This window comes from Panicum virgatum, chromosome 2K (assembly GCF_016808335.1).
Source record: "Panicum virgatum strain AP13 chromosome 2K, P.virgatum_v5, whole genome shotgun sequence".
Lineage (NCBI taxonomy): Eukaryota > Viridiplantae > Streptophyta > Magnoliopsida > Poales > Poaceae > Panicum > Panicum virgatum.
Window position 1 is genome coordinate 53175655 of NC_053137.1, and position 25981 is coordinate 53201635.

Consider the following 25981-nt stretch of genomic DNA (forward strand, 5'->3'; position numbering starts at 1 on the left):
AACGGATCCACTTTAGTATATAAAGGGTGGTGACCAACTTAAGATTCTGCCGTAGATGTGCTCTTTCTATTCTTGTACTTTTGTTGGAAGAACACACCATGCTAGCATTACTGATTGGCTGATTGCTTCTATTGTTGGAAAACTTCTAATCTATGGATTGTTGGACCAATGATCTGTGAGAGGTTATGCTCTACACACGTTTCGGCCTAATACATACTTCGGCAGTTGTGCACTCTTATGTCAGCAACAAGTTTTATATATGTCCATGGTCATCAAAGCATGATTGAATCTGGAATGGACTTGTTTTTCAAGGGAAGCTGAAACCACTCAGGTGTCTCTTGCCCTCTAAACGTTTGATTCTTAGTGCCCCAGATGTGCATCAAGATTCATGCCCCAGGTATACATATGAGGTAAGAAAAAATTGTGTATTTTTATTATCATTCAATATATACCTAGATTTATTTATACCTTAGTTACGGACTATTATGTGTATTTTGAGAGTATGAGGACCGAGATGAGAACTCAAGACAAGTTTAAGGAACGGGATGAGCGTGTGGGACAAGTTTAAGGACATATATACATTTTAAGAGTACCAGGACCGGGATGAGAACTCAGGACAAGTTTAAGGACCACTGATGAAATTTACTCCTAATTTAATTTGTTGCTAGTTTATGTTGAAGTCACAACTACTTTATTTCGTAGCTAAAAGCATTGCTGGTATGAATAATTGAGATACTCAAGTGAAGGAGTTTCCAATATATTTATATATAACACTAGATTTTTGTTAATGCAAAACTGTAATATGTTTAGGCTTCACATCCCATATGGGAAGGCATTTTTTTTAAAAAATAAAAGTGATAGTAGGTCCTATCCCACTTTCAGGTAAATAGATATAAATTCTCCCAAACATTTGCATTTAGACGAGAGTATTTTTCTCTTTGAATATAATAAAGTCAGTTATTAAACCGCATGATATATACTTTATGCGTCCAAAAATGTAGGTCGTTTTGACTTTTGTATGTTCATAAATTTTGCTATGCATCTAGATCACATACACTTATATCTAGGTACATAGCAATATTATGAATTAAAAAAACAAAACGACCTACATTTTAAAATGGAGGGAGTATATTTGTTTTTTTATATAACCTATATGGCGTGTGAATGGCATGTATATATATTTCCTTTTCAATATAGACAGGATGACATTCAAGATATTGACGTGCTACTTATTATATTCCTTACTAATGATGTGGTCAAGGCTTACAAACAAGAGGAGAATGGCCAGGATATAAATAAGAATGCCATATGATACAGAACCTATAGGATTCTACTATATATGCCAATGTTAGGCTACTTTGGATCGCTAGGAGTAGATCGAGTGGTTGAATAGCTTTCTGTAGAGGAAAATACCTTGCTCCTGCTGCTCCTTGCCATGGCGCTCTTGTGGACGCGCCGGAGTGGACGTCGCAGGGGCGGCGGCGACAATGGCTTGATGGCGATGGTGCGTCGCCGGTGGAGCTTCCCGTCGCTTCAGTGCCTCCCTCTCGATCGGACTAGGGTTAGGACGGCGGGACACTGTGGTGGCGGCGAACCTTGTGACCTGTGCCGCAGTTCCACCTCCTCTATATATGGCACTGCGTGACGGGGGCCCACCAGTCATCTATTGGGCTGGGCGTCCCCGATCAAGACGTGAGTCAAGGGCTAAGTTCGCCGTTGGGCCAACTGGTGGAGATCAATACTAACATCTAAAAGCCTGGCTCCAAATGGTGGGATATATAGGCTGGAGGGTATGGGACTATGGGTATATAGGAAATAAAAGCCAGCATGACAAATAGAAATAGGACGAGAACCAGAGTTAAACCCGACGTCAGACCGGTGCTTGCGCAGGAGAGCCGCTAAGCGAGTGGGTCTGGCATCAGCTGACAGCACGCCGGCCGGACAGGTGGCCACAGTGCTCGCGTCACATCCGATCCGTTCCGTCGATGCGCTCCTGACAGCGCCCCGCAGCTTAGTTTAGCTACTAGTAATAATCGCTGGGGGCCCTAACCCCGCCATCAACTTGATGGCCGTCGACGTCGCCGGGGACAAAGCTTGCTCCGGGCCTCTCTCGCGGCGCGGCGCGCGTCGCGACACGGCGGGCGATTCGCCGGGCCCAGCGGAACGGCGACGCTGGGGGCGACGGCGAGGAGACCTTTCGTTCCGATCGAGCTCGCTCGCCGCCGTGCAACTTGCGAGCGCGCGCACGCTCGCAGCTCACTGCGGCTCCCGGACTCTTGCGGTAACTTCTCCATCGGATCGATGCCGGGATTATCTCCACCAGCGACGTCGTTCGCTCGGCGCCAGTCACTGAGTCGTGCTATCTATTTTTTTTCCTCTTCTTTTAACACCCACGTGAAATGGGGAAGAATCCGCAGTAATCCGTCGTCGGATCATCATCGTCAGGATCGCGATCCCGATCTGATCGACCCCGTCGCGTCCGCCGTGGTCAAGCTAGTTGCGCACCTGACGTTGCCTCCCGATCGATCGACGACGCTCGCATGACGACCCTCTGTGTCCTCTCCCGCGCCGGCAAGCGCTCACCTCTCGTTCTCCATCGCGCACAGTGACTTGCCATGCATCATCAGTAGGCTGTGACGTCCACAGGCGCGGCAGCGCGCGAGAACCACGCAAGCACAACCTGGCCGATCGGGGGGGGGGGGGGGGGGGGGGGCAGGGCAGAGGGCACGGCGTCGTGCGCCCAATGCAAGTGGCCGGGGCCGACGGCGACGCGGCCGCGGTGAAACGATCGCCGCCGATCGCGCGTCGCGGACCTCCAGCGGCCGGCGGCCGGCCAGCGGCCCTGTTCGATCGGCTCTAGCAGCTGATATCTCTAGATTCTCTCATATCCGGGTGGCGGTGGCGACGGCGACGTGACCGCGGCAGCGGCACCGAACGGTAGTGCAGTAAAAATTATTGAACGAACGAACACTCCCACGCGGGCGCGCCGCGCATCCGGGAGACGATTGGGCCGCGGGTCGACGCCGGACCGGGGGGAATCGCCTCGGTGCGCCGCCCGGCGACCGGGGGTGGCATGCCGGCGTTAAAAGTAGTGGCGCCGCGCGCGGGTGCTCGGCGACGACGATCTCCGCTGCCCTCCTGGCCAGACGACGAGATGCCACGTCGCACTATCGATCGTTCCCGGGAGGAAGAATGTCATCGTCGCCTTTATTTGCGTTATTTTCCTCGGGGTTCGCTTATCTCCTTGGAGCTAACTACCCTCGCGAATCGGCCGGGCGGGCTTGCCGCCGCCGCCGTCGTCGCCCGGACCGCCGTTAGGTGAGGCCCCGGTACGGTGCACGCACGGTCGCCGGAATGCCTGTCGTCTCGTGGACTCACGGGCCGGGGGCCTCCCAGCATGGCCGGCACCAAGCTGCCCATGCCACGGCGGCGGACCACGCTAAAGACCCTAGGGCGCGTCCTGCTGCACCGCACTGTCTCGTCGGTATGCACACGTACGTACGTACGACCAGCACACCAATCACGCCGCGTAGCAGCGGCTGTGCGTGTCGTCGTCGGTCGACAACGGGCGCGCGGCGGCAACGCATCAGGTTGCGAGTCCGCGTCCGATGGACGCCTAAATTTGGGCCGGTTCGCCGATGACGCGACGCGACGCGGCAGGCCCCCCTGTTGGCTGTTGTGGTACAGCCTGTACGACTGTACGAAGTGGCATGGCGGTCGGGTACGTGACCAGTGACCTGATCGCTCTCGGTGGCGACGGGCGACGGCCATCAACACAAGGGGATGGGGAGTGATGGACGGGCGGCGTCTGATGAGGGGGTGACACTGATTAGGCCGCACCCGGTGAGATTATGGGCGCTCGCTATCCGTCCGGTGCTGGCGGATAGCACCAAGGGGACGTGCGCACTGTGGGGCGTGGGCGCCTGCCGGGTGCGGTGTAGCGCGCATGGGCTTCACCTGGGTTTGTTGAGTTCAGAATCCCTGATCGGCGAGCACTGTCGAGTCTGTACCTCTGTTATCCACTGTTCCTCACTTCCTTGTGTCTGTGCCAGCCAAACTGGTGCGGTATGATGATGATCATATCATTTTTTCTGTTTTTGTTCTATTTTTTTTAATTACACAATACAACTCAGACACTTATAAAGTAATGAGCATACATTGATGAAGTCACCGGAATGTCGCTTACCACTAAAAACAACACTATTAAATTTTAAAATATTCGATTCTACGAAAAAATCAAACCTAAGAGTCCAGGACCTAAGACACTACCGAGGTCTTTCATCCCTTGTTTTTCTAGAGAGTGTGGTGTACTGGTGTGTGTTTTCTTTTTGAGACAACAGGAGGAAGAGAACTTCCAATGTTGACCTTTCTATAGGACCCCTACCAGCCCAAAATGAAACGTTGGGCCCAAACTTCGCAAAGCTACGTTACGACCCGGCGTGGTGTCCCCCAGGGCCCGGAGGATACCCCTCAAAAAAAAAAGGCCAGAGGAGGGAGAGAAAGGGCTTGCCTAATGGCCCATGTGACGCTGTACCTCTAACGGGCTGAACTCGAGTAAAACAAATGCAAAACTTACTTGCTAGCAAGCCCACGCGGGGACCTCGTCATGGGCGTCTTTTCATCAGAAAGAAAGAAAGAAAAGAACTCGTCATCGGCAGCTGGGCCCGTCCTTCTCGCCCGCCTCGTCTCCTCCCCCGTCGTCCTCCCCGGCCGCCTCCCAGCCCCTCCCCTTCCTCCGGCTACGCCATGGACAGCGCCGCCCCGAACCCTGGCGCGGCCGCGGCCGCCGCGGCGGGGAACGGCGTCCAAGCGTCGGGGGCCGGCGGGGAGCGGCCCGAGGACGCGTCGAAGCAGAACCTGGCGCAGGTGACCAGCTCGATCCAGAAGACGCTGGGCCTGCTCCACCAGCTCAACCTCACCGTCTCCTCCTTCAACTCCGCCTCCCAGCTCCCCCTCCTCCAGCGCCTGTGAGTTCTCCGAGCTCGCCCTCTATCCGGCTCCGCTTCGTCCCGTGCCTCCTTTTGGCGCGCGCTTCTGCGTGGGATGTGGTTGTTAGAGTTTGCGTTGCCGTTGACCGCTGCGTGCGCCGTGCCGCAGGAACGCGCTCGTGGCGGAGCTCGACACGATGCAGAAGCTCGCCGAGGGGTGCGACATCCAGGTGCCCATGGAGGTCGTCAAGTGAGCTCCAATGATTTCTTAGCTTCACCCGCCCTCCGACCCGATTTCGCTCTTGACTTGTTGTACTATGGTTCTGACTTGTGCTGTGATTATGACTGGTTTGTGTTCTGTTAGTTTGATCGATGACGGGAAGAACCCCGACGAGTTTACAAGGGACGTGCTCAACAGCTGCATCGCCAAGAACCAGATCACCAAGGGCAAGACTGACGCTTTCAAGGTATGGATGCATTGTATCGCTTCAATCATTGCAGAGATTGGTTAGCACAGACATATATGAGAGCTTCTCAGCTGCTATGTACAACTAATTATGACTGGTTAACACGAACAAACATGCCTGCTTTTCAGCTGCTCTGTAAAATTTGAATGAGAGTACACATTGACGCAATTATGTACTAGGAATTATAGATACACACTGGCTGTTCTTGTTGTCTGGCTTTCTCAATAAATGATCATTCTGCGCCTTGGTATTGTTTTGCAGAAGTTATAACTTTGTTTTGAGACGACTCCATACCATGGTTTCTTGTGATATACATCACTAGAATTGCCAGAGAATATTTTTTTCCTGTTCTTGGAATCCAGTTTATGTTTCATACTTGCTTTTGATATAAGAAGATACAAGTGTGAATTGAAGGGAATGTGGACCTTTGTCTTAGATTTAAGCAGCATAGGACCTATCTTGTTCATAGATTGACATTAGAGCTACCGATTTTTGCACTGCTGAGATTTGTTATGTTTACAGTCTGTCATCTGCCTTCCCTCAAAAATAAGAAGAAACCCTGTCAAACCATTATCATTTGTTACAGCTTTTCCCTGCCCTTTTCATGACTTTCTATAATATTTTATAATTTAAACTAGGTGAAACATCACCAAACTCTTCTGCAGTACTGCTCATACAGATAGCTAGCACCGTGTTATCTTGTTTATTCAGTTAGTGATTCAGATTTCTGAGTGACTATTTTGAAGTTGGAATAGTATGATTGGAAATTCTCTATGCGACGCTTAGTATATCATCTGTTCAAGGGATGTATGGCTGCAAGGTCCTGGTTTTTTTTATCCATATGGTTATCAGTGTTACAAACGGTTAGAAATTATTCATAAAATTTATCGTTCTCAGTGATCAAATGGGTGCCATTTTATGTGAACGCTGCATTATCTTTAATCAATTCACAATTCATACTGCATTTTATTTTTTAAAAAATATGAGCTTACTTCATTGGAAGTTGGTTTGTTTCAGAGTCTACGGAAGCATCTTCTTGAGGAGCTTGAACAAGCTTTCCCCGAGGATGTAGAACACTACAGGGAGATACGTGCTTCTTCTGCTGCTGTAAGTGGAAACACAATTGTCCTTATCTGATACCCATATGGCATCGATGCCAATGTGAACTTTACTATTTGTTAAACCTAATAAGATTTTGGCCTATCCTTAACAAATGACATTTATACTTTGATTTAGGGACGAGATTAACCAATATTTTACACCTTTAACCATAAGCTGCCTATTTAAAATCTATTTTAGCTATTAAGGGTTTAATCTAGCTCACACCAAAATTATTCTGTATATTCAACTTCTATTTTGTAAATTTATATGTTCAGGCTTGTTCGTTATTAGTTCAAATATTCCATTGTATGTCTTTGTTGGAGGCTAGGCAATACCTAGCTCTTATTCAGGGTTAGTTATTTGCTTAGGCGGGCTAGGTGCCTAGGCGGCACCGTAGCACCGCGTCTAGTTACACCAACTTGTATTAGGAGACCACCTTTTAGAATAGTGCTGTTAGAGATTCAGGAGACAATTAAATGGCATAATTACTTTGGAACTGTACAGCTTAAGATTAGATCATCTAGTGTCACTATCTACTGGCCTTGATTTTCTCTGCACCTTATTCATAAGGAGCTGCCTGAGGCAGGTTCTCTGCACCTTATCCCTTGGGCTTGTTTGGATGGGGGCCTCACCTAGGCAGCTGCTGCCACCTGCCAGGCAGCCATCCTGGCCCCAGGCGCACGAAATCGAGGGCCTGGATGAGCTACCTGGCACAGGCAGCTTTCCCAGGGTGCAATCCAAACAGGCGCAGTTCCTGTCCAGGCAGAGCTTTTTCTTTCTCCTAAATGTTCGTAAACCCATAACTCAGACGGACCAGGTGGTTTAGAGCTGTTTTCATGAAACAGCAGGAACTGAGAGTTACATTTGCCCCTATTCGTTTTCAACTTTTTAGCAACTGGTAACAAAGAAAGGTGAAAAGTAATTGGTTTCTGTGAGAACTATGTGCATTTCATAAAATCTTGCTCCTTGTTAAGGTTTCCAGTGACCAAGTTTTCGGCATAGTTATTTTAGTGATTATGCGTGTCTAGGTGAGGTGGAACCCCTCCACCCAGTGATTATGCGCGCCTAGGCGAGCGTGGAATGCCGCCTTGTTGAACACTAATTTTCACACATTGCCAATGGTAAGAATAAGTCAGCATTTGTATCTTATTGCATTAAGTTTGTAATTTTTCCATTTTAATGCAGGAGGCGAAGCGGTTGGCTCAGTCCCAGAGCACTTTGCCTAACGGAGATGCCAAAGTGAAAGCTGAGCACTGAGAGGAGGCTACACTTGCAGAAGGGCAAGTTTGTTACCTGTTTTTAGTTTGTTAACCAGAAACATGCATGTCTTTCTATGCAATCGCCCTTCATATGATTGATCAGTGAATCTGTACATATTGTAGTAACATGTGTGGCCCAATATATTCAACTTAACCAATAACTGAAATCAATTACATGATGCTGCGTTGTCATAGCTAGCTCATTAGGTGTTCCTGTAGGCACTAGCCCAAGAAAAATGTGAAGCAGGACAGTGCATGCAAGTAGCTAGCTATGTTTTGGTTTCTCTGAAGATTTTTAAGCACTAACTGCCATCTAGGGTAGGGGGTGTGCCGCATACTCCCTTACTATCACGATATAATGCATGTGATTGCTTTGTACTCCATTCACCTGCTAATCCAGTTGGTGGCTGCCCCTAGATTCATTCCATCAGTCTGTGCCCTAATACCACACTAGAGTTAAAATTATCTAGCGATGAGCTTGCTTTGGCGTGTGTAGTGGCACTTGTCTTGTTGCCACGTTTCGGAGTCGTCGCAGTGTTGGGCACATGGGGATTGGCCGTCGGCGTGTCCATACATGAACACGTACGGCTGTGATGCGAGAAGAACGCATAGGCACACTTGGGCTAAGGATTTTGTACTAGAGACGAACACACATGAATAACTAATCGATCCAGCTCATGGATGGCAGGATGGGTGGTTGCAGCCAGCGGTGGAGATTGGGACGGAGGGGCAAGAGGGAGCGCGATATGTGCCCTGGGTAACACAACAAACTGATTAGGAGGTCCGGTGATCAACGGATACGATATTGTATTACTCGCAGCAGTATACTATATGATCCACGACTCGGGAGTTGGGAGGGGAAAAGCGTATGATATTGTGAGTACGAGACTGATCCAACCCTTGCGAAATTTATAATGGTCACTGTGCTTAGCTGATGAAGTAAGCTTGATATCGACATCTGCACCGATATATATAATATCTATATATAAACTTATCAAAGATGCAGAGGATCTTTAAGACGTAGCATGAATGACCCGCGAGCAAGCGTATGGACTGGCCTCATAATGGGGCTGGATCGGTTCGGCCCATCGGATCTTCGAACCGGCCCAAAAAAACGACCCTTTTGGGCCCCTCCTTCAATCCATTTCAGCACATAGGTTCGCTGGATCGGAACAGGTCGAACCTGTGGATCGTGTGGTTCGACCCGCTCCTAATGGCCGCCGCACATGGTGCCGGCGGAAGCGGAGGCGGGGATCCAGCAGGAGGCACCGGCGGAGGCGGGGACCGAGCAGGAGGAGGCACCGGTGGAGGCAGGGACCCAGCAGGAGGTGCCGGCGGGTACGGGGACCGAGCAGGAGGCGTCGGCGAAGACTGTGCCGTTGGCGACTGCGGCGCCGGCTACGGTCAAGAAGAAGTGGAACCTCCCCGGGATGCCAGGTCTGTGCCGACCCTTGACGTGCTTCCTCTGATGGACTCGCGTGCTTCCTTTGACGGCTTGCTTGACCCGCCACTGCTTCTCTGCGGCAGCAGATCTGGACGCCGAGGTCATCGCACTCTCGCCGGGGACGCTGCCGGCCACGAACCACGCGGCACTCGCTCGCCGGCGCCATCCTGCTCCCGCCCTCCTCCTCCCAAGGTAAGAACCCGCCATCCACGGCTGCTACCTCAGTTCAGTGTTTTCTTTGTCATGTTTGCAAGTGATTTTTAACTTTCTTGCCTTTATTTCATTCAAAAAAATTACATGTGCTGCTGTTTGTAACATTATATATATGTCAGACACTACCATTCAGTGTGTCAGTTTGACTCCATAGATTAAATCATGTGTACATTATTTTCAGCAAATGTTACTATCGCCTGACATCTTGTACCCCGCTGTTACTTCCACACCAGTGTTGCAGTCTCTGAGGCGAGTCATGTAACTAACTGTGAGAGAATTTTGCATGCATGTATGCCATGTTCCTACCTACCTATATATTGTAATACTTGATTCTAATATACCGGTCCTCTTTTTACCTGCAGTGGATTCAAGAGAAAAAGAACTCCTCGTCAAACTAAAATGCCTGAAGCTGAAAGAGCACAAGTGGCAGAACAAGTGTTTGTTGGTAATGAGGCTGAAGAGGATGTGGGTTTGGATCAAAGTGTTGGTTTGGATGCTCAAATGGGTGAGGGTTGGTCACAGCATGCTTATGGAGGTGAAGATTCAGATGACTTTGACAGAGGTTATACCATTGAGGGGGTAATCGAGCCACATATGATTAACGGATTCCTGCATGGTGAAGAAAATAGACAGTTCAGATCAAAGGTTTGGGATGAGTTCACAAAAATCCGTGTTGGCGGTGTAGTCACCAAAGGACGGTGCATGCACTGTAACGCAGAGATTAGTGCTAAGCGTGGAGCGGGAACCAGTGCTATGGCCACACACTTGAGGCGGTGCAAAGCTAGGATGAGTGTGAATCGAGTTGTGAATCAGCTAAAGTCTACTGTTATGTATCCAGAGGGAATAGCTCTGAAAGATTGGAGATTTAACCAAGATACCTCTAGGAAAGAGCTGCTTCGAATGATATCACTTCATGGATTTCCTCTGGCTGTTGTGGACTATGATGGTTTTAGAAGGTTTGTGTCAAGCTTAAATCCTGTGTTCAAAATGGTCTCTAGGAGGACAATCACAGATGACTGCTCAAAGAAGTATCAGGAAGAAAAACAAGTTCGGCTAGATGTTTTGAAGAATGTCAAGGGCAGAGTTTCACTAACAATGGACATGTGGACCTCTAACCAGACCTTGGGATATATGTGCATCACATGCCACTTCACTGATGATGATTGGAAGATACACAAGCGAACTTTGAAGTTCCCATTCATGAAGACTCCACACACGGGTGTTGCCATATTCAATGTTGTTTTGAGGTTTCTTCAGGAATGGAACATCGAAGATAAGCTATTTGCAGTCACATTGGATAACGCTAGCAACAATAATACTATGATGAAGCTATTGAAGTCCAATTTGTTGGAGAAAAAAATGTTGTTGGGAAAAGGGAAGTTGCTGCATCAGAGATGTGCAGCACACGTGCTGAATCTGAATGCAAAGCAGAACTTTAAATCATCAATCCAATTGTGCACAAGATAAGGGAAAGTGTAAAGTATGTTCAGGGGTCCACTTCACGGAAGCAGAAATTTGAAGAAATCATTCAGCAGCTGTCTCTCTCTTGTGAGAAGCGCCCAAAGGTTGATACATGTACACGTTGGAATTCAACATATCTTATGTTGAAGATTTCTTTTAAGTTGAGGAGAGCTTTTGACTCATTGGGACAACAAGATCAAGAATATACCTTTGCACCTACATCTGAAGAGTGGGAAAAGTCCAGAAAAGTACGGAAGTTGTTGAAGATCTTCTTTGCTGCCACCACAGTTGTCTCAGGAACACTATCCAACAGCAAATTTACACTTTCATGAGATTTGGGAAATCAGATTGGTTTTGGAGAACCAAGTTCCTGAAGCAGATGCAGAACTTGCTGAGACAATTCAATATATGCAAAGAAATTTCAGAAGGTACTGGAAATTGACGTGGCTGCAAATTGCATTTCGTGTCATCTTTGATCCACGTTTCAAGCCTAAATTCATTGATTTTCGTTTGAAACAAGCCTTTGGGAGTGATGCTGAGGCAAAGATTGAAATTGTGAAGAAGACCTTGCTAGATCTGTTCAAGGATTACTCAGATAGTCAAGAAACAACACAAGCTCCTAGTGTTACAGTACAGACAAATGCAAGTGGAAGATATGCTGATTGGGATAACCATGTCAATCTCAATACCCAACCTACCAATGAGGTACCTTCTGAGCTAGAATCTTACTTATCAAACCCAGCCATACCACGAAGTGATGGATTCTTCGATATCCTGGGTTGGTGGAGGAGCAATGCGCTGGAGTATCCAACTCTGTCCCGAATGGCTAGAGATGCTTTGGTGGCCCCTGCTTCATCAGTTGCATCCGAGTCAGCATTCAGCCATGCGAAGAGACTTATCTCAGATTTTCGAAGCCGCTTATCTCCAAAGACCGTGGAGGAATTGATGTGCTTACAGGACTGGTTCCGTGCTTCTGGTTCAACCAAATTTAGCATGGAGTCGATTGATCGTTGTCTTCTGGATGAAAGCAATGAATTGTGAAGGAGGAGAAGGAGGTGAGAAATATGTGTCTCTGAACATTGAAGTATGTGATTAAATGGGATGCCTCATCTACTAAAATATGAACCTTTGTTAAAGCAAAAGATAAACCTACCTTCAACGCAAATAGTTTGCACAAACTGAGCCTAGTGGATATGGTCGGATACCAGGATTCAGGATTAATTAGAATGCTCACTGGAGCCTTATTTAAAAATATAAGTGCATTGTGGCCATTTCAGCTGCAATTCAATGGAACTGCTTGTTCAATTATAGTACCTTTTGTTTGGGATATAATATTAATACTTATGAGAATTGCCATGACACTTATGAGAATTGCAATTCAATGGAACAACTTGTTCAGCTGCAGTCTCTTGTCTTTGAATTGTTTGCAGTTCATTTGCAGGTTAGCACCAGGAGTGCAAAGGGACACACATGCCCATATCAAGGCTTTGAGAAGTTGTAAATTAAACCATGTCAAGTCTGTTACAAGGCTGCAGTAGTGTGCAGCACTTGACTGATCTACTTTGAGAAGTTGTGAACTTTTGTTCAGAGGAGCTTGTCTTTCCACTGCAGTTCAAGTCCAAAGCATAGAAACTTTTGTTTTTATTTATTGAACTAGTTACAGTTCAAGTCCACTGCAGTTGTGATCTTGCATTGAACTTTTTTTCCACCATCTTAGCTTGTTATATTTATGCAGTAGTGGGTGGCACTGTACGTACATGTGCTTGTAATTTGAATGTACATGTTAGCTCCGGCAGGCAGACAAGTCACGTAGACTCTCCGGCAAGCAGGTCAGGTCACGTAGAATCGAACCTTGATATCCACTGGTGCACCGCATGTCAGAAGATTAATTAAATGGATCGACCGGTGCTCCTCTAGCTAGCAAATGGATCGGTGGTGGTTCAACCTAAGGTTGACCCACCCCCATTTTGAGACTGGCCATTGGTTTGTTTTTGAAAGATATTCCGAGTATATAACTGAATAGGGATAGCTCTATGTTTTTCCCCCTTTCTAAGATCATTCTACTAGATTGATTGTTCCGAACTCCAAGGTGCTGGAGCTTTTAACTAATGATGAACAATTCCTGGCCACTCAAACTTCAGGTGCTGGAGTACCATGTCAGAATTAGTAAGTAAGTAACTATGAACCGCTAATCAAATCAAAGATGCCACTGTTTCCGCTTCTAAATAAATGAGGAAAATGTTAGATGTTTTAGGATCTTAAGCTCAAAATGGAACCACATAGATAACATACCTTGGTCATTAGGGCCTCCCATCTTCTTCTTTCTTAGATCTTGTCTTTGGTTTTTGCCTCTGTGTGAACGTATGTGTGTGTTTGTGTATGTCGGTGGTAATCCCCGGTGTTGGCAACGGGAAGGTGATCAGTGCCTTTGCACGGGGTTCTTACCCCGTTATTTATACCCGTTGCACACCGGGGGGGCCGCCATCGTTTTGGGTCGGTTGCCGTCCCTGATCAGGACGAAACGGGATGAAAACATCCCGTTCTCTTATCTTTTCCATTAATTGTTATCTTATCGTTTTACTGTAGATCATTTAATGAGCTTACTGTTTAAGCTCACAGATCATCATCCCAACATTCTCCACCTTGATCGTAAGGGCTTAAACTTACAAGTTTATTTCTTAACAAAATAGTACATCAAGACAAAAGGATTACAATGGTTAATAACAAACACCACTGAACCCAGTGACTATAATATACCACTTTATTTCGAAACAAACTTTTTTTTAACTTAGGAGCTCCATAAACTTATTACATCAGACTTATACAAACTTACAGACTCACTCTTTGATAGACAGTACACCAAGACACTAAGTTACAATAGTCAATTAAGTACTACTGAACTAAGTGACTATGGTTCCTGAACAATCTCCGAGGAAGTCCACATTAGGATTATGGGGAGACGATGTCATATTGGTCCCAACTAATCCAGGATCAAGGGCTTATCTACCAGACCCATACCGGTAACATGATCTTTGAATACACTGGGTGGTAGGCCCTTTGTGAGTGGATCCGCCAACATATACTTAGTGTTTATATACTTAATACTTATTGTCTGATCCTGGATCCTTTCTTTCACAACATGGTACTTAATGTCAATGTGCTTGGCACCACTCATTGACTTGTTGTTACTCGAATAGATTACTGCTGGTTGATTATCGCAGTATAATGTGAGTGGCTTTGAAATGCTGTCGACCATTCTAAGTCCCGGGATAAAATTCTTTAGCCATACTGCCTGCCCGGTAGCCTCATAACATGCCACATATTTAGCCTGCATTGTCGACGATGCAGTAACACTTTGTTTGGAGCTTTTATACGATATAGCTCCTCCTGCGAGTGTGAAGATATAACTTGACGTGGATTTCTTAGTGTCAACACATCCCGCAAAATCAGCGTCTGAATAACCTATGACTTCAAGGTTATCAGACTTCTTATATGTGAGCATGAGATCTTTAGTGCCTTGCAAATAGCGAAAGGTCTTTTTAGCTAATTTCCAGTGTTCTGGTCCTGGATTTGACTGAAATCTGCCAAGCATCCCTGTCACAAATGCCAAATCAGGGCGAGTGCACACTTGTGCATACATTATGCTTCCGACAGCCGAAGCATATGGTATTGATTTCATCTGCGCAGCTTCATACTCATTCTTTGGACATTGGAATTTTCCAAACTTATCACCCTTAACTATAGGAGCAGGCGAGGCTGAACACTTATGCATATTGTACTTTTTTAGCACCTTTTCTATATATGTCTTCTGAGATAGCCCCAAGATCCCTTTGGATCTATTTCGGTGAATTTCTATGCCCAGAACATAAGTAGTTTCACCAAGATCTTTCATCTCAAATTTGGAGGTAAGGAACCTCTTTGTTTCCAGCAGTAAATTCTTATCACTGCTGGCCAGGAGTATATCATCCACATATAATATCAAAAAGATGAATTTACTCCCCCTGAACTTAGCATAAATGAAGTTATCCCTTTTATTCTCTTCAAAGCCAAATTCTCTGATAATTTGATCAAACTTAAGGTACCATTGTCTTGACACTTGTTTCAGCCCATAAATAGATTTTTTCAATTTACATCCCAAATGTTCCTTTCCTTCCACAACAAAACCCTCAGGTTGTGCCATGTATACATTTTCATACAAATCACCATTCAGGAATGCCGTCTTAACATCCATTTGATGCAACTCCAAATCATAATGAGCCACAAGTGCCATGATGATTCTGAATGAATCTTTAGAAGAAACAGGGGAGAATGTTTCATTGTAATCAATGCCTTCCCTCTGTGTAAAACCTTTTGCCACGAGTCTTGCTTTGAACCTTTCGACATTACCCTTGGAGTCACGTTTAGTCTTGTAGACCCATTTGCAGCCTACTATTTTGGCTCCTTTAGGAATTTCTACTAAGTCCCATACTTCATTAGCATTCATGGATTCCATTTCATCTTTCATAGCATCAAGCCATTCAGATGAATGCTCATTATCCATGGCCTCTTTAAATGATGTGGGATCATCGTCCAACATTAGCTCATTCATAACTTCACTCATATAAGTGACATAATCACTAGGAATAGCTGATCTTCTTTCTCGTTGTGACCTTCTTAGTGGTTGCTCATTATTTTGCTCATTCATCACAACTGGAGGCTGTTGAATATCCTCATTAGGCTTATCATTAGGTGCAATACTTGAAGTGGTTGCAGGAGTTTCAACAGGTGTTGTATCAACAGTCCTTTGGACTTGAGGTGCAACATCAGCATGCACAGGGAAAATAGGATCTTGAGTTATGGGCATTGGAACATATTCCTGTTTTTCTTCTAAATCAATTTCCCTGGGAGTCATGCTCTCCCTGATCACTTCATCTTCCAAGAACACAGTGTGTCTTGTTTCAACAAACTTAGTAAACTGATTCGGGCAATAAAATCGATATGCCTTTGACTTATCAGAATAACCGATAAAATGACAACTGATTGTCTTGGGGTCTAACTTTCCCATATTTGGATTGAAAACTCGAGCTTCAGTAGGGCTGCCCCACACATGTAAATAATTTAGAGTTGGTTTCTTCCCAGTCTATAATTCAAAAGGTGTCTTAGGAACTGATTTGCTGGGAACTCTATTAAGAATGTGTGCAGCTGTCTTTAGAGCTTCCATCCATAAATTCACAGGCAAAATGGAGTGACTCATCATACTTCATACCATATCCATTAGAGTGCGATTACGCCTTTCAGCTACTCCATTTTGCTGTGGTTCGCCCGGTGCAGAGTACTGGGCTTTTATGCCATTTTCTTCCAAAAACCTTGCAAAAGGTCCAGGAGTTTGGCCATAAGGTGTATGCCTTCCGTAGTATTCTCCATCACGATCAGACCTTACAATTTTGATCTTCCGATCATGTTGATTCTCAACTTCTGCTTTGAAAATTTTGAACTTGTCTAATGCCTCGGATCTTTCTTTGATTGGATAAATATATCCATAACGGGAGTAGTCATCGGTGAATGTAATGAATGAATCAAAACCATCCACTGATTTTATATTAAAAGGACCACAATTATCTGTGTGGATTATTTCCAAAACTCCCGTGCTTCGGTTTGCACCTTTCTTGATTTTCTTTGCATATTTTCCTTTGATGCAATCAATGCAATGTTCTACATTTGCATCCGAGAAATCCAAAGGATGGAGGATATCTTCTTTAATGATACGCTCAATTCTCCCCCTCGAAATATGGCATAAACGATAGTGCCATAATTTCGAAGAAGTCTCATTATCATTATATTTTCGTTTGGTACTGACGTTTGAATTTGAGGTGGAATCAACATGATAAGTGACATCACATAAAGATATTTTATAAAGTTGTTCCCGTCTAACGGCGAGACCAACATTTTTATTACCACATATAATTATACATCTATGGTCTCCAAAAGTACAACGATAACCACTATCATCTAAGCATGAAACAGAAACTAAGTTTCTTTTCATAGAGGGTACATAAAGAACATCATTTAGCTGAAGTCTAAAGCCAGTATGAAGAGTAAGAGTGAAGTCTCCAATTGCCTTGACTTCTGCTTCAATTCCATTAGCAACTCTAATTCTTCTTTCCCCTCTTCTTAGGGTCCTCCTCGTAGCGAATCCCTGTAAAGAGTTTGCAACGTGAATTGTTGCACCTAAGTCAATCCACCAAGAGTCGGTGGCATAATCAATATAAAGGGATTCATCAACAAAAGTTATAACATCAGTACCTTTCTTATTGAGCCATCTCATAAAACCAATGCAGTCCCTCTGATGGTGTCCACTTTTTCCACAAAAGTGGCATCCTTCGGGATCTTTTCCTCTGCACTGGAGCCACTTGCTGGCTTGTTCTGCTGGCCTTGCTTAGAAGATTGCCCCTTTTTTTTGAATTGACTAGGCTTAGGCTTCAAGTATTCCTTCTTAAATTTCTTATACCTTTTCTTTTCAGAATGCTTGAATTGATTAGCATGATCAATCATTTCTGCCTTAAGCCTTTCTTCTTCTTGCACGCACATGGCAATTAACTCATCAATCCCCCACTTTATTTTCATAGAGTTGTAGTTGATCACAAATGGAGAGAACTCCTGGGGCAGTGATGACATAATGAAATGGACAAGAAAACCATCAGAGATTTCCATCTCCATTGACTTAAGCTTGGAAGTCATGTGACATTTCTTCATAATATGCTCCCTTAGACTGCCAGTAGCATCATATTTTTCACCCACCAACTTTTTGATGAGGGTGGTGGCATAAGCTTTAGAGGAGCCTTTGAATTGCTCCTCAATCTTAGTAAGATAATCCCTGGCAGACTGAGTATTAGAAATTGCTCCTCTTATTGCATCAATAATGGAGCTTCTAATGATCATAAGGCATTTTCGATTTGAAATGCTCCATTTTGCCCTTTCTTCATCATATTCCTTTTTCAGGACTTCATAATTTTCATCCTCTGGTTTAGGCTCAACCGGAGGATCCTTATGGAGGGCATAATCAATATCCAGCAGAGTTAGAGTGATCTCCAGCTTCTCCTTCCATGAAGCATAGTTGCTTCCATTAAGCTGCTCAATATTGCCTAAGACACTGGCAATTTGAGACGCTGCACAAGAGAGAATCAACATCATTAAATAAGCATCTCCTTTTATTGATCAAATCCAAATCAGCTTTGGCAAAAAATGAATAAGAACAATAAAATTTTGTGAATAAGTATTTATTAATCAGCTTTGACCAGAATAATAAATACAAACCGCACTTTATTGAATTTCATGAACTTCTTTTATTAATTCAATCAAATCAGATTTGGCCAGAATTGATTTGAATTAATAAAATTTTGTGATCAAATAAGCGTCAATCAGCTTTGGCCAGATGACAATTATTTGTCACACTTAATCAGAGTAATTATTTGCAGCAGAAATAATTTATAACACATAAAATGATAACTTTGAATAATAAACATAATGTAATCATCATAAAATTAAATAAACATAAGAAAATTTCATCATATAACAAGTCTAATTATTATTTGTATCATTATTTGCTAAAATACAATAAAACATCTTTAAAGAATTAAACATGAAATAACATTTATCATAATAGATAAAACATAAACCAATAAAACATAAATCAATATTTGTAACCTTAATTTCAATATCATTTTGGCCCATAAACTTTTTCAGCCTGTTACTATGCAGCCCAAAGCATTTAGACCCAATACTATGCAGCCCATTATATATTTCGTAATTTTTCATAATAAAAATTGGCCCAAACATCAAATTTTGGCCCAGGCCGTTTTTGGCCTGGCCGGTTTAAGCGCCGCCACCCCTTTCCCGGGCCCAGGCCCAAAAACCTGGGCCTGGGCCGGGAAACCGCCTCCCCCCGTCGGCCTCCGCCGGCCCGTCCGCGGCCAACGCGCGCGCGCCGTCGGATCCTATCCGACGGCCGCCGCTGCTCCCGCGCCACCTTAAAAGGCCGCTCGGCCGCGCGCCCCCAAACCCTAATTCATTTCTCCCCCCTCCTTCTCTCTCTTCTCCCCGCGGCGGCGAGCGAGCGAACGAGGCGAGCGAAGCGGGACGGCGGCGAGCGGCGCCGAGTGCCTCGCTGGCGCGGAGGAGGAAGGAGGCGGCACCGCCGAGCTCCGCTCGCCGGAGCTGCGTGCCGCGAACGCGGGCACGCAGCTTTGTCGAGCGTTGCTCGACGGTGCCCTAAGGGCACCTTGCCGGCCGCGCGTAGATCCGCAGTGGTGGCGACGGCAAGCTTCAGATCCGGCGGTCGCCGGTGTGAGGGGTGGGCCCGGTCGGCCCGGGGCTCGCGAGGCTGCTCGGGACCAAGTCCCGAGCGAGCGCTCGCCATCAGGGTTGCCATGGCGACGACAACGGCCACCACGGCGCTCAGGTAAGCCCATGGCCTCTTCTTTAGATCTTAGGGTTAGGGTTTTAGCAGGATTTGGGGATTTTTCTAGGGTTAGGGTTTCGGCAGTGGGATTTGGGGGGTTCTTTAGTGGATTTAGGGTTTCGGGCTGCACTATTTGGGCACAAAACATCATGACAGAGGCATAAGCTTATAAAAGATGAATAAAAACACTTAGATTAAGCATGATTTGTGTGTTCAGAGTACTATATAGGGTTCCAATTCGATGCTAACCAAGCTCTTGATGCCACTGTTAGATGTTTTAGGATCTTAAGCTCAAAATGGAACCACATAGATAACATACCTTGGTCATTAGGGCCTCCCATCTTCTTCTTTCTTAGATCTTGTCTCTGGTTTTTGCCTCTGTGTGAACGTATGCGTGTGTTTGTGTATGTCGGTGGTGATCCCCGGTGTTGGCAACGGGAAGGTGATCAATGCCTTTGCACGTGGTTCTTACCCCGTTATTTATACCCGTTGCACACCGGGGGGAACCGCCATCGTTTTGGGTCGGTTGCCGTCCCTGATCAGGACGGCACGGGATGGAAACATCCCGTTCTCTTATATTTTTCATTAATTGTTATCTTATCGTTTTACTTTAGATCATTTGATGAGCTTACTGTTTAAGCTCACAGATCATCATCCCAACAGAAAAATGTAGCCACTATTTGATGCCATGCTAAATTGTTGCGTGCCATGTGCTCATTTCTTGTGTGCTCTGTAACCTGTTTGGCGTCGACACCTATCGTTGCCAATTGGCTCCTCCTCATGGGCCGGTCAAACTAATTGCGTGCTTAAGACCGATGATGGGAATGTATGGAGCATCATCTGAGCAATAATGCGTCTTGTATACATGGTATACTAGCTGCACCAAGGTGTACTACTATGGCACTGAGTGTTTAGTGGTAAGGCGGGCTGGCCACGTGTGCATCTGCTGACGCCAGAAACCTTTCGCTCGATCAACAGACAGGCTAGCTGTACAAGTGGCTCCATTTGCCGCCGGGATTAGGAATTCGGTGCCATTACTAATCTGGATTAAATTATATTTCTCCGGCCCGCCGTGGCCTTCCCTTCCCTTCCCCGATGTGGGGCCGTCGCCTTTGACAGACAGGGACACGCTGCCTTTATTTTTTTGCTTATATATATAATACGTGGGACATGAGTTGTCACATTGAGTGGAACCCATATCGGTGAGATGGAAGCAACGCTAACCACCTCCACGATAACACGACAAGCGCCTGTGATATTCTGGAGCCACGGATGGATGATCGCCCTCACTCACATACTAGCCAAATACTCCACTATATATATAATTCTTTTAGTTATATATAACTACTATATTGTATATATACACTGTCTAAATTTTTGTGTTTTTTGCACCATCACGTTCTGATTTCGGTGAATTCTTGCTTACAATCAATCTCTCTGGAATATTTTCGGAGAGCTTGGCGGCTAAACACCGACATGCACACATGTGCTGTCATCACGGACAGACATAGCTCGCCTTATAGTATCTAGGATTCTACACAGTCACGGTGTCGTACAGTGACATGTCATTATATGCCGTGGGGCCCGCGCGGCAGCAGCTGAGGGCGAGAGAGAAAGGGACCTCGGCGAATAAAACAGCTCTGGCTCGGACGCGCTGCGTTGCCGTTTGCGTGTGCATCTGAACAACACAGCGGGTGATTTGGGTCTTATGTTAATTACTGGGGGGTAACTTGCTAATTGCTATTTCTCGAGAGCTAGCGCCTAGCGTGATGATAATCCTGTGTTGGAGGCGTCAGAACTGGGTCTCGTGGTGGTGACGGCGAAAACAGGATAAGGGAAATATAATGCGGGGCTGGTAATTCATAAGGAACAAAAACGTGTACTCCTACCACGACTTTTTCTTTTACACCTCGTTTTTTTACCACGTTTGTGCTGGTCGCTGTCAGGATAGAAGCAGCTTACAGCTATGCCGGAGGTGTGAAAGCGTGAAACTCTCGAGTCGCTTGTATACCTAGGATAAGTCTTGGTAGAATCTAGAATTAGGATAAGCGCCAAGGATCAGATCAAAGGTCCATGTTTCCAGCATCGTCATGTTTTGACTTCATTTAATTTGGATCTCAACCCTGAAGGCTAAAACTAGTTTGATGATCCAACATCATGAACCTAGTTTGGTGCTGCGTAAATACTTAGCAAGGATAAGACGGGAGCGAAGAAGAAAATAGAAATTTAGTCTTCTAGTTTTCTTCTTTTGTTTTAGATCATTTTTTTCTTGTATTTTGAGGGCCTTTTACAAGATTTAGATTATAAAAACTCATGCAACTATTGGGCTGTATATATCCACGCTGTTTTGTTCCTTATTAAATAAACATCATGAACATGATAGAATGGAGCATCGGCCAGCGTACATGAATTTACTTGACATCAGTGCACTCGCTTGCTCGACGCGACGGCCTCGAATCGTAAGCTTGCTTATTCAAGTACAATCACGCATGCTCCCATGAAGATTGTTGTACGAGGATGAGCGCATGTCCCCGTTGATCGTTTCTTCAGAGTAGATAAGGAAGCGTGGTTTCAATTCCACTCAACAAAATTACAAAAATCAACTTCGGACAACTCAAAATTTTGGCATTACCAAAGCATTTCTTCCATCTATGCCATTTCCACGAATAGTATTATTAGCCAAATCTATTTTTCACTGGTACTCTTTGCCTATGATCTAGTAATTTCCAAAAAAATAATCCTACCTCCATTCCAAATTACAGATCGTTTTGGCTTTCTTAAATACACAGTTTCTCTACATATGTAAGCATAGTATATATCTAGATGCATAGTATATATCAGAAAGCTAAAACGATCTACGGTTTGAAATAGAGGCTAGATGGAGTACTATGTATATATATGTCACGCCCATTCAAACTCTTATTAACTTCCAATCGTTCCTTCCAGTTGTACCTTCGTTTGCGGTCGTTAACGGGGGTGCGATCCAGGCTGAACTCACTAAACAACACTAGAGATCCCGCATCAAAATTACTATAACAATACAATACGCATTTCGGCTTGACCTAAGCAACGCGGCTCATCACCTGCATAAAAGAATGGCCGCGTGCATGTTACCTGTGTGATCTGTGCCACCCTGTACCCTCCCGTACTGTACCGTGCCCTGCTGTTCGATTCCCCCCTCCCCCTCCTCTCCTGCTCGATTAAGAATCCCGATCCACGTCGGCGTCTTTTCGCAGCCCGTGCTTCCATGCTCATGTTCTCTCCACACTCTACTAGCTGTTCATCAGCCATCTTTGGGAGAAAGAAACAACGAAACGATTAAAGAAAGAAAGCGGCCACATCGAAGAACATGGCAAATCAACTAGCTCGCATGTGACCTTCTCTCTATAGGTTGGTTTCGATCTTTCTCTACATGTTCCTGGATTACATGATCTGGGTGTAGCGACAGCAGGAGGGGGGAAAGAGGAAATTTTGTGTTGCATGATGATGGTGACTAGGAGAAGAAGAAGAGACAGCCCGGACGTACAGAGCTGGAGTTTGTTCTACTGACTGGTGAAGCTATGTACACCGTTGCTCCGGGGCTGATCACCTCTACGGACTCGTGTTCTTCGACGACCTTACGTACGTGCTCCGATAGATGTCCGAGTGGTCCGCCGCTTGTGATCGATCGTCGCATCATGATCAGCTGGTCATCACTACTCACTCAGGGACTCGAATTCCCACCATTGCGAGCTGCTGCAGGTCTGCTCCGTCGTCGACGACGGCCAGCAGCTCGACTGGAACTGGAACGGCTGGTGCTCCGGCGGCCCCGACGCGGTGAACCCGGCGGCCGGCTGCTGCGGCGACGGCCGGAAGAGGGCGCCGGCGTCGTCGTCCGCGAAGTGCGCGAACTTGCCGCCGTCGGCAGCAGCCTCGGAGGAGTAGAGCCCCGCCCCGGCGTCCGCGAACTCTTCCTTCATGCCGCCGACGCCCGGGCGCACGTCTTCCCCGGCGCCGGCGCCGGCATTGCCGCCGTACTTCCCCCGCGGCTCCTGCAGCATCTCGGCGAGCTTCTCCAGCTGCAAGCGCGAACCGAGCGACCGTTATCAGCAGCGACCAGGGACCGCATGGGAGTACGATGAACAAACAAGAACTTAGTATTTAGCTAGCAGCGGCGCCGTGATGATCATCCGGCGACGGACCGACGCGCGCGAGAGATATCGATGTCTACCAACCTGCTTGAGGAGCGCGTGCTTCTCCTTCTTGAGCGACTCGTAGCTGCAGAGGAGCGCGTCGTAGTCGTCGCGGAGCGCCGAGTACTCGCGCTCGAGCTGCTTGGACTTCCAGCGCGCGCGCTTGTTCTGGAACCAGATGGCGACCTGGCGCGGCTGCAGGCCGAGCTCCCGCGCCAGCTGCAGCTTCTGGCGCGGCTCCAGCTTGGTCTGCGTCGCGAACATGGACTCGAGCGACTTGATCTGCTCCTCGCTGAAGCGCTTCTTGTTCTTGTCCAGCCCGCCGCCGCCGCCTTTGCCCTTCCCCCCGCCGCCGCCGCCGACCTCCATCATCCACTCCGGCACGTCGTCCTCGCCCTCCATGACCAGATGCCTTCCCTGCTGCTGCTGCTGCCGGGGAAGAGGAAGGAGGAAGCAGACGGGGGGCAGCCGGATCGCAGGCGAGAAGCAAGCAGGCTAGCAAGCAAGCTGGCGAGGCCGGGCGATCGACTAGTTTAATCGGCGTGATGGCAACGGCGCTCCCAATGGAGCGCGGTGGCGTGCGCGCTCGGCCTGTCCCTCTCCCTCCCTCCCCCCCGCTCGCGTCGCGTCTCTGTAGCCCGCGAGCCCCGCTGTGCCGCCCGCGTCGCTGTCGCGGGCCGGGCAGGGGCACAGAATTCGCTCCCGATCCCTATCCTCCCTCTCTCTCTCTCTCTCTCTCTCTCTCTCTCTCCAGCGGCCAGACGCTGAGCCCGGAGCCAGCGCCAGCTCGCGCGCCGGGGGGTTGGAGGAGAGACCCTGGAAGCCGGTGGCGGCCACGTATATATCGGTGCCCGCGCGGCGCGGCGATTTTTTTCTTTACCGGAGCGGCGAGTGGTGGCGTGGTGGAGGTTGTTTGTGTGACGGCGCCGCGCCACCTTGGCAGCGGCGCGAGGAGGGGGCTGCGGCTGGACGCTGGAGTCCGGAGGAGGGGCGCCGCCGCCGACCCGACAGGTGCGGGATAACGTTAACAAATCGCCCGCCCGCGTGGCTCCGGTCCGGTCCGGTCCGTTGCGCTGCGCTGCGTGCGCGTGGCTGGTTGGTTGGGAGGATGGGCGGCCTAGCGAGTAGCGACGCCGCGCGCGGGGCCGGACGTGTCGGGCGGGCAGTGGCGCCGTCGGCGTCTCCGTGTGCCAGCCTGCCAGGCTAGCTACCTATACCCCGCCGAGCCGAGGCCCTCGGGGTCAGTGGCGCGGCGGCGGCGGCGGCGGCGGCGTGCTGGTGGTGGCTGGCGTCGCACGTCGTGGCTGCTGGCGTGTGGTGACTGCGCGCGGGCGGGCCATGGCGGCGGCGGTTAACGATGCGGTTGGAGCGCGCCGCTGGGGTGGCGCCGTGCGATCACCGCCGCGCGAGGCGCGCCCGCTCACGCTACCTCGCCGCCGCCGCGCGCCGACCGTGGGTGGATGGCTGCCAGGGCCGTTCGATCCGGTGGGCGGCCGCTGCTGTTTCGTTCCTCCGAAACCAAAACCTTGGCCTGGCTCACACGTCACACGTGCAAGCAGTGTCACCTTGCATACCTGCACAGCCCGCCCAAGTCTCGTAGTCGTAGCAACACCAATCACCCGCGTACGTTTTTGACTCGCCTTCTTCCTTGACAACTCACGAGCATCGCACGGCACACGTACACCTCCGTCTACGCGCGGCACGATACGTGGCCGCGCCTACAGCAACACAGCACCCCATGAGTCACACGCTGACGCGTCGCGGACGCACGCCGCCGCCGCGCGCACGGCGTTCCGGCTGTGTGCCGTGTGCCGGAGCGGGAGATGCTGACAGCCGAGGGTAGGGCACCGCCACCGGAGCAGAGCAGCAGACGGCGCAGCCGGATTGGGGGACGGCCGGACGGGAGCCGGCGAGGCAGCGACGCCGACGCTACCGGCCTAAGCTCCATGCGCGCGTCACCCAGGTGTCCTCCTCCTCTTTGTGTGATCGCCCGGCGGAAAAGTTCTTGACGCTGCACGCCTGCCCGGCTGGCGCTCCCGAGTCCACTAGCCCCGCCTAAACTACTCCTACTACGGCTGATGGTTGATGCCTTCCCGGTTAGGTCCCAGAATTTCGTGCCTTGATAAGCTACTTATCGTTGACCGGCGAAAGCCCGTCGCCTTTCTCTGCGATGGAATACTGAACGCGTAGAAAATTCCGTTCAGGCGCCCCGGCGCCACGCCGCTTGAGCTTTCCTGTTCATCGCCAGGGTCTGAACTTTTCTGCCATTCAGAGCGAAGCATCTGCTTTAATGCGGGGGTTTGGATGTGCTAAATCTGGCTTAGGATGTAACGTTCGAACGTGGCTTTAATGGTGCGAGACGAATTTTGTTTGAAACAGTGCCTGCACCTGCCATTCCCACTGATGATCCAAATCGATCGCCTCGTCGGGCGAAGCAGATAAAGCTCGGTCCGGAGCCGATCGAGGCGAGCAAGAACCTACCCCGCATTAATGGCCGCC

At 47.9% G+C, this 25981-nt stretch overlaps 4 protein-coding genes across 9 annotated transcripts; 2 read left to right on the plus strand and 2 right to left on the minus strand.

The window, feature by feature from the left end:
* Nucleotides 1-4612: 4612 nt before the first annotated feature.
* LOC120685075 (mediator of RNA polymerase II transcription subunit 10b-like) lies at nucleotides 4613-8704 on the plus strand. Of its 2 annotated transcripts, XM_039966925.1 has the most exons (6): nucleotides 4619-4967; nucleotides 5098-5178; nucleotides 5293-5395; nucleotides 6413-6502; nucleotides 7682-7776; nucleotides 8444-8704. In XM_039966925.1, exons 1-5 carry the CDS (start codon nucleotides 4747-4749, stop codon nucleotides 7751-7753), a joined length of 567 nt encoding a protein of 188 aa, XP_039822859.1. In that variant the 5' UTR covers nucleotides 4619-4746; the 3' UTR covers nucleotides 7754-7776; nucleotides 8444-8704. The 2 variants fall into 2 exon arrangements, with proteins under 2 accessions (XP_039822853.1, XP_039822859.1); XM_039966919.1 differs by lacking the exon at nucleotides 8444-8704 and having other exon boundaries at nucleotides 4613-4967; nucleotides 7682-7951.
* Nucleotides 8705-8813: 109 nt separating this feature from the next.
* On the plus strand, nucleotides 8814-12773 carry LOC120685041 (zinc finger BED domain-containing protein RICESLEEPER 2-like). Of its 5 annotated transcripts, none has more exons than XM_039966911.1 (4): nucleotides 8814-9192; nucleotides 9286-9391; nucleotides 9594-9661; nucleotides 12609-12773. In XM_039966911.1, the coding sequence occupies exons 1-3, from the start codon at nucleotides 8982-8984 to the stop codon at nucleotides 9658-9660; spliced, it is 384 nt and encodes a 127-aa protein (XP_039822845.1). In that variant the 5' UTR covers nucleotides 8814-8981; the 3' UTR covers nucleotide 9661; nucleotides 12609-12773. The 5 variants fall into 5 exon arrangements, with proteins under 5 accessions (XP_039822845.1, XP_039822823.1, XP_039822829.1 ...); XM_039966889.1 differs by lacking the exon at nucleotides 9594-9661 and adding an exon at nucleotides 9775-11928 and having other exon boundaries at nucleotides 8850-9192; XM_039966895.1 differs by lacking the exon at nucleotides 9594-9661 and adding an exon at nucleotides 9775-11928 and having other exon boundaries at nucleotides 8850-9192; nucleotides 12612-12773.
* A 4223-nt stretch (nucleotides 12774-16996) lies between these two features.
* On the minus strand, nucleotides 16997-19765 carry LOC120696134. The gene is made up of 2 exons (XM_039979279.1): nucleotides 19630-19765; nucleotides 16997-18018 (listed from the first exon to the last, which is right to left on the minus strand). The coding sequence occupies exons 1-2, from the start codon at nucleotides 19649-19651 to the stop codon at nucleotides 17174-17176; spliced, it is 867 nt and encodes a 288-aa protein (XP_039835213.1). The 5' UTR covers nucleotides 19652-19765; the 3' UTR covers nucleotides 16997-17173.
* A 2868-nt stretch (nucleotides 19766-22633) lies between these two features.
* Nucleotides 22634-24281, minus strand: LOC120685092 (homeobox-leucine zipper protein HOX6-like). Its single transcript, XM_039966934.1, has 2 exons — nucleotides 23525-24281; nucleotides 22634-23368 (listed from the first exon to the last, which is right to left on the minus strand). The coding sequence occupies exons 1-2, from the start codon at nucleotides 23882-23884 to the stop codon at nucleotides 23006-23008; spliced, it is 723 nt and encodes a 240-aa protein (XP_039822868.1). The 5' UTR covers nucleotides 23885-24281; the 3' UTR covers nucleotides 22634-23005.
* Nucleotides 24282-25981: the final 1700 nt, after the last annotated feature.